The sequence below is a fragment of the Caloenas nicobarica genome, chromosome 2 (assembly GCF_036013445.1).
Source record: "Caloenas nicobarica isolate bCalNic1 chromosome 2, bCalNic1.hap1, whole genome shotgun sequence".
NCBI lineage: Eukaryota > Metazoa > Chordata > Aves > Columbiformes > Columbidae > Caloenas > Caloenas nicobarica.
The window spans coordinates 99,794,777-99,806,992 of record NC_088246.1 but is presented as its reverse complement, the minus strand read 5'-3'; the positions used below and the strand labels follow the sequence as shown (position 1 = coordinate 99,806,992).

Sequence of the window (12,216 nt, the reverse complement as noted above, 5' to 3'; positions counted from 1 at the left end):
TAATAGTAAATTTGCAAAGGTGTAAGTAATTTTTTTTTCTTTGCTGTGAACAATTTTTTCCCAGAGGACTGACATAAGTGGCCATAAACACAGCTCTTGTTTGCTGGAGTCTTCCTCCAAGTGTAACTTGTTTGGTCCTTTGCCATGATGGTGTTGCAAACTGGGTTTGCAAGTGGATCAGAGGAAGAAAGGCTTCATTTTAGTGGCATTTGGTGGTTTCATTACATTCCCCATAATCTCTTCTAGTCCTCTCATCCCCAGACCCTGCACTACTGTATTAAGTGCCACGATCTGCCATTAAAGTAATCCAATTTAATAGGTAATGACCTGCCTGAACTTATAGGGACACAATACAATATCCTTAAGTGACTGGTCAACTGCAGTTCAAGAATTATTTCATCAGTGCTTTATGGGTTTTTTTTTCCCCCTCACTTTGTAAATCAATATAACCTGGAAAAGATTTCAAGTTACCTGGGAGGCTCAAGCTAGGGAGAAGCTACTTAGAAATGCCACAAGAAATCACAATTTTATGTTCAAACTCTTTAAACCAAAAAAGCATAATGGATTTGTGCTCTCAGGAAGAAGGAAATTCACGATTTTTAGGGAATGACTCAACTGTGAATCTTGTATCTCAGTGAAGGAAGAGACTGGTTTTGAGCTGAAGAGAAAACCAAGCAGGAAGGTGCAAGTAAGGGCTGGAATATCATGTAAGCGGAGAGGGACCACACCAGGCTGTAGAGGTCACATTGCAGGAAAAAGGGGCTGTGGTGTTGGGTGAGACCGAATAAACCACACAGCGAAGCCTTGCTACAATGGCCGAGTGCACAAAAACATGTCATGTGGAGACACTTCATAGTATGAGAGTCATAGAATAGAATCATAGAATCATTTCGGTTGGAAGGGACCCTCAGGATTATCAAGTCCAACCATAACCTAAGTCTAGCACTAAACTATGTCCCTAAGAACTTAATCTATACATCTTTTAAACACCTCCAGGGATGGTGACTCCACCACTTCCATGGGCAGCCTGTTCCAATGTCTGACAACCCTTTCCATGAACAAATTTTTCCTAATATCCAATCTGAACCTCCCCTGGAGCAACTTGAGGCCATTTCCTTTTGTCCTGTCACTTGCTACTTTGGAGAAGAGACCAACCCCCTCCATGCTACAACCTCCTTTCAGGCAGTTGCAGACAGCGATCAGGTCTCCCCTCAGCCTCCTTTTCTCCAGGCCAAACAGCCCCAGTTCCCTCAGCCGCTCCTCATCAGACTTGTGCTCCAGGCCCCTCACCAGCTTCGTTGTCGTTCTGTATCAGTAATGGTAGTCGGAACATGTGGAAAACGGCTACAGCCCAGATGTGAGGGGATGCCACCTGGGGAAGGGGCAGGGTCCGCGATGACACCGTCGGGACTACCAGCGGGGGGTGGCCGGGGTACAGAGGCGGCGGCGAAGGCTCCTTGCCGGCTGTGAGGGCGGGCGGCGTGCGGCCCAGGCCGCCTTCCCCTCCCCGCCTTGCGAGAGCGGCCGGGGCGCTGCGGCCGCCCTCCTCCCGCCGCCGGAGTCCCCTCCTCCCCGCCGCCGGCGGGGGCGGTGGCGGCGGCCGAGCTGCTCGGGGCTCGCCGGCGCTGCCCATGGGGGAGTGCGGGGTTCCCCCCCAGGTCCAGCTCTTCCTCCGCGCCTGCGAGCAGGGCGACTGCGAGACCGCCCGGCGCCTCTTAGGCCTGCCCGGCGCCGCTACCACCGACCCGGCGGCCGCCTCCTCCTGCGGTACCGAGGAGGCGGCGGCCGCAGCGGAGCCCCGCGGGGAGGCGGCCGCCCCACCGTCCCCCAGCGTCCCCGTGGACTGCACGGACGAGGCCGGCAACACGGGGCTGCAGTTCGCCGCGGCGGGAGGCCACGAGCAGCTGGTGCGGTTCCTGCTGCGGAAGGGGGCCTCGGTACAGAGCAGGAACCATTACGGATGGAGCCCCCTCATGCAAGCGGCCAGGTACGGGGGGTCTCCGGCCGCCGTCCCGCCCCACCGCGGGGCACCGGCCTAGGCAGCGGCAGGGCGGCCACCGCGCCGGCGGCAGCCCCGGGGCGGGGAAGGGCGCAGCTTCGCCATTCCTCCCTTCCCCGCCCCGGGGCTGCCGCTTGAACCTTTCGCGCTCGAAACTCTGCTCCCCAGGCCGGGGGAGGGCGCCCCGGAGCGCCGGGGGCGGCTGCAGGCGGGTCAGCGTGTGTGAGGGCGGGCGGGGAGGCGCCATGTTGTGGGCCGCGGGGGGAACCGAGGGGTCGCCTCTGGTCTTCTCCGGGGGGCGGGTGAGGAGGGGTTGTCGAGTTTAAATGTGTTCAAGTGTTACCCCTGGGGCATTAGGTTTTTTTTTTTCTGTATTAAGGATGTGGTGACCGAAGCTGTGCATGCTGTTTCTTGGGTGAAGCCGGTGCAGAATCCCAGTCAGAAGTAACCTGAACACAAAACCACTGTTTTCCTCTTTCCTTGTGTGGAAATAAGATACTTGCACACCCTTACTTCATTTCTGTTTTTTTTTTTTTTTTCCGGTATGCATTACCAACCTGTTGAAAACTCACTGTTGATGCAAAACACACAGAAGTAAACAGAAAAAATTCCTTTTACTTGGCTTTTTCCATATTTTCCTGAATGGCTCGCTGAAGGACATGGGAAATCATTGCTGAGGTTTTTAATGATGAAACTGGATTGCTTTCTGCATCAATGACACTGTGCTTCGTGTAACCCGCTGCTGGGTTGTGGGAGGTTCCTGTGTTCCTAATGCTCATGTTTGCGCTTATCTTTATGTATACAAATACCCTATGGCTTTACAGATGGGTTTTGCAAGGTTGGAGGGTAGTGTTTTCCTGTAATAATTGCATGTTTAATTGAGAGGATAAATGTTTTTTTGGGGTTGTTTTTTTCTTGCCTCATAACAGATTAAAATACTAGCAAGAAAAGAGTCTGTTTCAAAGTCAACATTTCTCTTCAATTAAAGCCCATAGAAAGTTCCCAAAGAATGAGTCACACAGCTGGTTTCCCAGTAAGGGCAAGGAGACAAGGTTCAAAAATCTTGTTATTTTATAAAGGTTAAAAAAAAGGAAAAAAGTTGCAGAAACATTCTTAGATTTTTTTTTTCTCCTTAATGGAAACCATACGTTTATTCTATAAAAACAATAAACTCATATCACTACAACCCTCTCACTGTTTCAGAGAAATTACTTGCCCCCATTTGGAAAGTACTGCAGATATCACTGAAACCTGTGGAGAAAGCTTGAAGTGGAAAAGTGTGTTTCTTTTTAATGGATAACCAAAAAGGAAACCTAGTGTTGGTACAAATGCAAGTTCCAAACTATGTACATGTTTAGTTTTCTAGCTGTGGTTAGCCATGTTGACATTGGACAGGAGATAATATATACGCATAAAATTCCTCATGTGTACAGTGCTTGCAGGCTTCACTGAAGTGATGCAGTGAAGACTACCAGGATAGACCTAGGGATTAGACAGGTCCCAGAGTCTTTCTTCTGTGACTGTGTACTTTTTGAAAGGAAACTAGGGAGTTTTGGTCTCATGTCTGCTGTTAGTGATTACCAGCATTCTTCAGGATATCCTCAACAAGCATTTGCTTTGCTGCAGTGTACCAAGGTAGCCTTCAGGATCAAAGTTTGATTGTGTTAAACACTGCACAAGCATAAAGTAATGCATGATATCTGCAACAGCACAAAGTACTCATCTTGTCAATGCATCATATTTATTAAAATGTGGGATTCCTCTGCTGAGGAACAGTAATGGGTTTCCATTTTGTTATGGTTAGCTAGCTCATTGGGTGCATGGCTTGCATGGTTGTCTTTTGCATGCTGACAAACCACCAGAGCCTCTGGTAGTCAAGTGATATCAAAACTGTGTTACTGGTGAAACTGGTAGAAGAGTTCAGTACTCTGTCCAAGTTCTTTTAGATATTCCACACAAGAAGGGTTTAATGCTTTAATACCAAGTGTCCTTGCTGGAAGATATTTGATGTTAGACGGGGTTTTGATTGAGCCTAGTGAGACAGCAATCTACTGAAATCACAACACAGGGCTAACATAGGAACGGCAACACAGAGTTGAACCACAAGATAAAATGTGCCAGTTACCAGTTCCTGGATGCTCACCATCACAATACTGCATGTCCCCAGTTGCCAGGAAGGAATATGTGGCTGGAAGCCAGTTCAAGCCCCTTGCTCTCTTCTGAATTATTTCTGTTGGTTGCTCAGTTTTGGTGCTCTGTGTTGGGCAGAGCTGCATAGACGCTTCCCCTGTGCTGGTCTGGCTGACTCGGGAAGATAATACTTTCTCTTGATTGTTTTAGGGAAGGCCATTCACACAGCCAGTTGTCCCACTCTGCTGAGAGAGCTGTTTCTATAAAAAAAAAAGAGGCCACCCTCTGGATCTCTTTGTGCTGAGAGAAGTTCAGCTTTCTCTACAACAGCTGTGACCACTTGCTACATTTTTCCCTGAGCTTCATGGGCACATACCTGTCTTTGAACCTTCTTCCATTGTGGGGCTTTGTTAATGGTTCATAACTGGAAAGCAAGGGATGATGCAAAGACAAAGGATTGGCTATGTAGTTCATAAAACAGTTGTTTTTTTTTTTCCTTTAGCGTTGACTCTGAAGTTTGTACTCGTTCAATAGTAATAAGGGTACTTAATTAAGATCTCTGCCAACAAATTGGCTTTGATTCGTGAATGTGATACAGGCCTGGAAATAAAAGGATGAAAGCGACTTTGTGGTTTGTGGAAGTTACGTGCTGATGTCACGCAGTTGAAAATGAGGGTATCATGTTGGTGCTGTGGCCAGAACATCCTCTTAAATTGGTGCCTGGTTTATGAGGAGGGTCACTAGTACATATGGAATGGTTTAGTGTACAGTCCTTAGCTGTTGATTGCTCCCCTCCAGTAAGGTAACCAGTGTCACATTCAGCAGTGTGTGCACGATGCCACATAGTGTATTAGTCAATAGGCAAATTTATTAACAGTTTTCTGTGTTCAGAGTATGCTGGTTTTTGTTGAGAAGTCTCTGCCATCCAGAGTGTTAATTCTCCTTGTTATCTCTTTCTCTCAAGGTTCGGACATCTAAGCGTGGCTCACATCTTGCTGGAGAACGGCGCTGATCTCAATGCACAGAATAAGTTAGGAGCCAGTGTCCTCACAATGGCCTCCAGAGGTGGCCACGTCAGCATGGTGAAATTGTTGCTGGAATCTGGAGCTTTTGTAGACAATTATGACCATTTTAGCACAAGTGTACTTAACAGCAGCAGAGATGATCTTCCCGATATCACTCCACTAATGGCAGCCGCTCAGCATGGACACGAGGCAGTGGTACATCTGTTATTAGACTGGGGAGCTGATTGTAATTACACTGTGAAGACTATGGGCTGGAGCCCTTTAATGCTGGCAGCTGTTAGTGGGAAGGTGAGTTTGGCACAGCAGCTCATGGAGAAGGGTGCCAATCCTGATCACTTGAACGTACTACATAAAACACCTTTTGAAATCTCTGTTGGCTTCAAACACAAAGACATGAAGGACTACCTGGAATCTCTCACAACAATCAGACCCCAGGCAGGTATGGAGTGTTAGTTGTTTGTTTCTCTGTCTTGAAGTTTTGATTGCATATTCAGAAATTGAAGGGACTATTTTGTGTGTACATTACGTTCTTTATAATTTGTAACTAGGCTCCCTTGTAAACGTTTAGAGTGGGTACACCTACCTTGGGTGAGGCAGGAATGCCCAACTTCAGCACATTTCCTCCATGTTAGCATGACAAGATTCCTGTCCTGCAATAAAACTCTTGTGAAACATTTTAGAATGTTTTAATGTTTTAAATGTTTTCTGCTTTTAAAACACATGATCCAGATGCTCATTTAGGAAGAAAATTACAAAGGCCTACTTAAAACGATGCTAAAGAATGGACAGAAAAAACAGAATAGAATATCAAAGAAAGGATATTGCAGACTCAGACAAAACCTAAAAGATAATCAAATCTAGAAAACCTGCCTTGTAAGGAGGGATGGAAGAAGTTCAATCTGTCTAGTTCCATGGAGAAGTGGGTAAGAGGTGTGATTAATAAAGCGTCCATGTTAAGGACAGGAAGTCCAATACTGGAGGGCCTTTTTATATGGCAGCCGAAGGAAAAAAACCCACAACTGTGAGTATAAGGTTAGAAGAACTTGAATGGGAAATAAGACACTATGTTTTGTGGTAAAGCTTAGACCCGGAGTGACTTAGTAGAGGTGTGCAATCTCTAGCCGTTGCAATCAAGGTTAAATGACTTTCTGAAACTCATCATGGAGTTGTCTTCATTGCATGTCACATACAAGGCCTGTGACATGCAGAAAGCCAGATGATGTTAACCTAAAGGTTTCTTGTAGCACTCTCTGAATATATTAAACCTCTTTAAAGTCCTTTGATAGTGGACTGTGTTTTCTAAGAAAACCAAGTATTAATGTGGATGAATAGCAAGTCAGCATGTCCCTTTTGTTCCTTGCAGGAGAGAGGAATACTTAATTAACTTCAGGACTTCATAAAATTTACAAGCAACCTCCTTCCTTGAAATATGAATATGCCTGTTTGTGTGTGTACACACCCACCAATAGGGACACATGCCATGCTTGCATATATACAAAACTAGATTAAAATAACATTATTTCAATGCAAATCTCAGTTAAAATGAAGTTAAGAAATGCTGCTTTTATGGTTTTTAATTGTGCTCTGTAATGCATGATTATGTACATTGAGACAAGAGAACTGATAAAGAAACATTTGGTGACCATGTAATTAAAGAATGTGTGGTGGTCATGTAGCTGTAGCGATGAGCGTAGAGGGATACAAGAAATCCAGGATTTTGTAGAGAGCTTGTATCTTGTACTAGGGGATCTGAAGGCTTAGGAAGGTGTGAGCAAACTTAGACTACAACATTTTTCCTTCAGTTTTAGCCAGTATATCCAATACCATACACTCAACCAAAAGTACAGAATAGTATATATTGTGTGTCTTTACCAGTAATTTTCCAATTTTTTTTAATTACTAAACAAACTTGCATTCTGTTGACAGTTTTTTGTGTGTAATTTCCTAAGATCTTTGTTTTTATTGAAGATAAAGGTTAAACCTGCTTGCTGTCACCTGTCAGTTTGAAATGTTAATGAATTTAGGTCTAAAATTTTTTACTTATTGCAGATGTCTCTCCCAGATATCTTTCCAAATTAGCTTTTCTTTCTAGCTGGTTCTATAAAATAATGTTATTAATGTCTTATGTTAGGTTTGTTAAAGTATTGTGGATTTTCTTCCCTTTACTTCTCCACAAGTTTGTTTATGCTAACAGAAATGCATTAAATCTGTTCCTGAAATCAGACAGTTTAGTTGGGGCACTGTGTTGGACATTGGAATGCAAATAAGTCATTTCAGAGGTTGAGACCTTATTCTGTATGTGGTTGTTTGGGGCTGCTTTTTAAGGTATCACAGAATCACAGAATGTTAGGGATTGGAAGGGACCTCGAAAGATCATCTAGTCCAATCCCCCTGCCAGGGCAGGAACACCTAGGTGAGGTTACACAGGAAGGCGTCCAGGCGGGTTTTGGATGTCTCCAGAGAAGGAGAATCTACAACCTCCTTGGGCAGCCTGTTCCGGTGTTCCGTCACCCTCACTGAGAAGAAGTTTCTTCTCAAATTTAAGTGGAACCTCTTGTGTTCCAGCTTGAACCCGTTACCCCTTGTCCTATCATTGGTTGTCACCGAGAAGAGCCTGGCTCCATCCTCGTGACACCCACCCTTTATATATTTATAAACATTGATGAGGTCACCCCTCAGTCTCCTCTTCTCCAAGCTAAAGAGCCCCAGCTCCCTCAGCCTTTCCTCATAAGGGAGATGCTCCACTCCCTTCATCATCTTTGTGGCCCTGCGCTGGACTCTCTCCAGCAGTTCCCTGTCCTTCTTGAACTGAGGGGCCCAGAACTGGACACAATATTCCAGATGAGGTCTCACCAGGGCAGAGTAGAGGGGAAGGAGAACCTCTCTCGACCTACTAACCACCCCCCTTCTAATACACCCCAGGATGCCATTGGCCTTCCTGGCCACAAGGGCACAGTGCTGGCTCATGGTCATCCTGCTGTCCACCAGGACCCCCAGGTCCCTTTCCCCTACACTGCTCTCTAATAGGTCATTCCCCAACCTATACGGGAACCTGGGGTTGTTCCTGCCCAGATGCAAGACTCTACATTTTCCCTTGTTATATTTCATTAAATTTTTCCCCGCCCAACTCTCTAGCTTGTCCAGATCTCGCTGGATGGCAGCACAGCCTTCTGGCGTGTCAGCCACTCCTCCCAGCTTGTTGTCATCAGCAAACTTGCTGATAGTACACTCAATTCCCTCATCCAAGTCATTGATGAATATATTGAATAGTACTGGTCCCAGTACCAACCCTTGAGGGGCTCCACTAGATACAGGCCTCCAACTAGACCTTGTCCCATTGACCACGACTCTCTGGCTTCTCTCCTTCAGCCAGTTTGCAGTCCACCTCACTACCCAATCGTCCAGTCCACACTTCCTCAGTTTAGCCGTGAGGATGCTGTGGGAGACAGTGTCAAATGCTTTGCTGAAGTCAAGGTAGACCACATCCACTGCTCTGCCATCGTCAATCCACCTTGTTACATCTTCATAAAAGGCTATGAGGTTGGTCAAGCACGACTTCCCCTTGGCGAAGCCATGTTGACTGCCCTTGATGACCCTCTTATCCTGGATATGTCTTAAGATGGCACCAAAGATAAAGTGTTCCATCACTTTCCCAGGGATGGAGGTGAGGCTGACCAGTCTATAGTTGCCCGGGTCCTCCTTCTTGCCCTTTTTGAAGACCGGAGTGACATTTGCTTTCCTCCAGTCCTCAGGCACCTCTCCTGTTTCCCAAGACTTGGCAAAGATGATGGAGAGTGGTCCAGCAATGACTTCAGCCAGCTCCCTCAGCACCCGTGGGTGCATCCCATCTGGACCCATGGATTTATGGATGTCCAGATTGCTTAACTGGTCCCTAACCCAGTCCTCATCAACTGAGGCAAACTCCTCCATTGCCCTGCCTTCCTCTGGGGCCTCAGGGGTACAGGGCTCCTCAGGACAGCCTCTGGCAGAGTAGACAGAGACAAAGAAGGCATTCAGTAATTCTGCCTTCTCTGTATCTTCTGTCACCAGGGCACCCACCCCATTCATCTGTGGGCCTACATTGCCTCTGGTGTTAGTTTTATCTGTGCTTTATGATTCAAACCAGTGCTGGAAGGTGCTTAACAGGAAGGTTTGGAGAAGCTGCGCCAGGATTTTTCAGCTTTGGAGTACTTGCTATGAAATCTAAGGATGTGACTAGCTCTAGCACGAACCTTTTCCAGGTGCTGCCACCCATCCAGCCCTTCTCAGGGCTGTTTTCAGTAACAAATTCAAAACTACCTGAAGTGGCCTGGGTATTGCCTGTGTTCTGTCCCAGTCCTTGCTTCAGCTCACTCAGATGACAGTGCTTCCTTCTGGAATCTCCTCGTGCTCTGCTCCCTGAGGCTGCGTCTCTTCCAGGCTTTTCACACCCCAAGTACGGAGTCTGGTCCTTTCTTAAACTAGTCTTTTGAAATCTGTTTTCCAATTGCAAGCTCATACACAGTTAGTTCTGTAATATCAGTGGCTGAACCAGGAGAAAATGTAGGACCCACAGCTCTCTTTGCCAGTCTTAAAATAATAGTTTCTCATGGCTTGGGAGGGCTTTCCAGCAATTGTTTTTGTTTAGCATTTTCAAATTACTTCCTTTGGAGTCAAGCTATGAACATTAATCTTTTCTGTATTATTATAAAAACGACAGAATCGGGCTCAGGAAATCTCTCAACATCTCCTTCTTTTCCTTAAAATTTTTTTACCCCATTGGTTCTGTAGTGTCAGTAATGCTTTGGATGATGGAGGAGGGTTTCTGGCTTGAGTGGCAGGTGCAAAATATGTCACTATTTTTTCCTCATCTTACATAGTGTCAGCAGTTTCAAAGCACTTTGAAGGCATGTCGAAGGAAAGATCCTTCACTAAAAATGCTAGAATTTGTAATAATTACAGTTCTTATTATAAGGATGATGATCTGAGAGCTGAAGGGTATTTATTAATAGCAAGCTGTGTAGTTAAATCATCACTGTTATTTTTGTGACCTTCAGAAATTAAGCTGGCAATACTGAAGAGGAAATAAAAATGGGACATCTTGTAAAACTCCTTTTGAGTCACCTTTCAAAATGATCCTGTTCTCTGTGAGTGTTTGCTGTTACACGGAGGATTACATGAGACCACAGAACCATACTGTGGTTCTTTAATTGATCTTTTAGTCTTCCAGGCAGGAAACATGGAAGTTTCCAAATAGAGTTTCCTGATAGAGAATGGAAGCTGAAAGGCAAAAGCCTGTACTGATGCTGTGTTACAGTTTGTAGCTTTAACTCTGCACAGGGAACTAACTGTACAGGTGAGTCATTCTTCCCAAAGGGAATACAAACATTATCAGTGTTTTCTGTTTTCTTAAAAAATGTATGTCCAAACATGTGTTTTATAGTACCTTTATGTAAATTTTTAATAGTTTTTGCTATAAAAATGTTACTAGAAATTTTTACTTTTTAAATGATTGCTAATAGAAATATCTCTATTTCTTTCAGATACAGAAAAGAGGCAACCTGATGTCTTTCATGCTTTGAAATTGGGTAAGTACTGACAAGACTTTTCTACCGGGTCTGGTTCTCGTAACTTCAGAGCATGTTTGTTTGTTAACATGGGAAGCCAAGACATGTTTTGTTTTTACATGTGACTTTGTTTTTTTCCTTATTTCGCCTTTAGTTTCAAAAATACATTTATTTTTGTAGTTTATTTTTCTTCTCATTCCAGTATAAGGAAATCTTTATGAACTCGTTGTAGTGCCTTTCATGCCAAAATGGTGTGATTTAGTAGTTCCAGTTATTTGACGACCATGCTACCTTTAATATGATTTTTTTTCTTTCCTGATAAACTTGAAGTTATGAAAACAAAAGTGCTAATTAGTGCAGAATATATACTGGCCTCTACCCTGTATGAACATTGTAATTGCATTTTACAGTTGCTTCAAGAAAAGAATAAGTGTCTCAGATCTTGCCTGTTCTTTCATGAGCACACAACTGGTAAAACTGTTCCATGGCAAACATGAAAGAGCCACTGCCGTCCTGTTGATGTAAATTTGGTCCAGGCTCTGATGGGTTGCAGCTGAGGCAGACGGCAAGGTGCTTTTTGGTTACCTGTTTTCCTGGACCTTCCAGCACAGGAAAAAGTGCTGAAATGATGGGTTGGGCTTCAGGCTCACTGATGGCTTTGGCATGGGAAACAGGACTATTCACTTTTTGCTGAGGTTCCTGATAATGTCACAGGTCAGAAAACTCTGCACTGTTTGCAATTTCTTTGACAGGTTAGAGAGATTCAGTACTTGAACCGTATCTGATTACTGCTCTTACAATTGGTATTTTACCATTTATATATATTTTCAGCTATATGGTAGCACATTTAGCCTATTGCCAGCAGTCCTAGCTATATAGACAGTCAGAAAAAAATAGTCACTCAGTAGTAAAGTTCCTGATGGATCTATTTAATTTTTTTTTCAAATATTGGAATGTGTCATTCTCGTGTGAGATTAAATCTTCCATCCAGTGAAGTCATGAGAGGTGTTCCATGAGACCTAAGAGGTTTGTTTCTTCTCTAGTCAATCTGCCCTTGCTTGGGACTAATATGCCCCAGACAACAAGGAGACATTGGTAATACAGCCTTGTGCATGCGGTGGACCTAATAATCCTTACTGGGGCTATGCTTTCTGTGGCATAGAAAATCTGGTCATAATGCACTGAAAGCTGCCTTTACCCCCCGCGACTGTGATACGTGCATAAAGAATAAGTAAACTTTAGGGTTGAGCTCAACTACCTCTCATTTCAGCTTTTATGTCCAGGTGTCGACTCCTGACTGTAACATAATCATAAAGCTTTTGGTGTGGTTCACCTTCTTGCTTTCAACAGGGAGCTGCAACCTGCAGAGAGCTCTGAGTTAGCAACTTTCACAGTTTCTGATGGATTTTTAGGTATTTTTTTACTATTTGTAAATGAGTGATTTTCGTGAAGGAAAATACCATTTTTTCTCAACATCCATCCGAATGGATTTCAGCAATGCATCTTAAAATCGACA

General features: G+C 44.5%; 1 protein-coding gene across 1 annotated transcript in view; it reads left to right on the top strand.

Annotated features, from left to right (window-relative positions):
• The first annotated feature begins 1,599 nt into the window (after positions 1-1,599).
• The window catches only part of ANKS6 (ankyrin repeat and sterile alpha motif domain containing 6), a 35,978-nt gene continuing 25,361 nt past the window's right edge, over positions 1,600-12,216 (top strand). Inside the window, exons 1-3 of the mRNA XM_065628391.1 lie at positions 1,600-1,987; positions 5,094-5,593; positions 10,677-10,721. Coding sequence (XP_065484463.1) covers positions 1,632-1,987; positions 5,094-5,593; positions 10,677-10,721 — 901 coding nt within the window. The 5' untranslated portion in view covers positions 1,600-1,631. The remainder of the gene's footprint in view (positions 1,988-5,093; positions 5,594-10,676; positions 10,722-12,216) is intronic.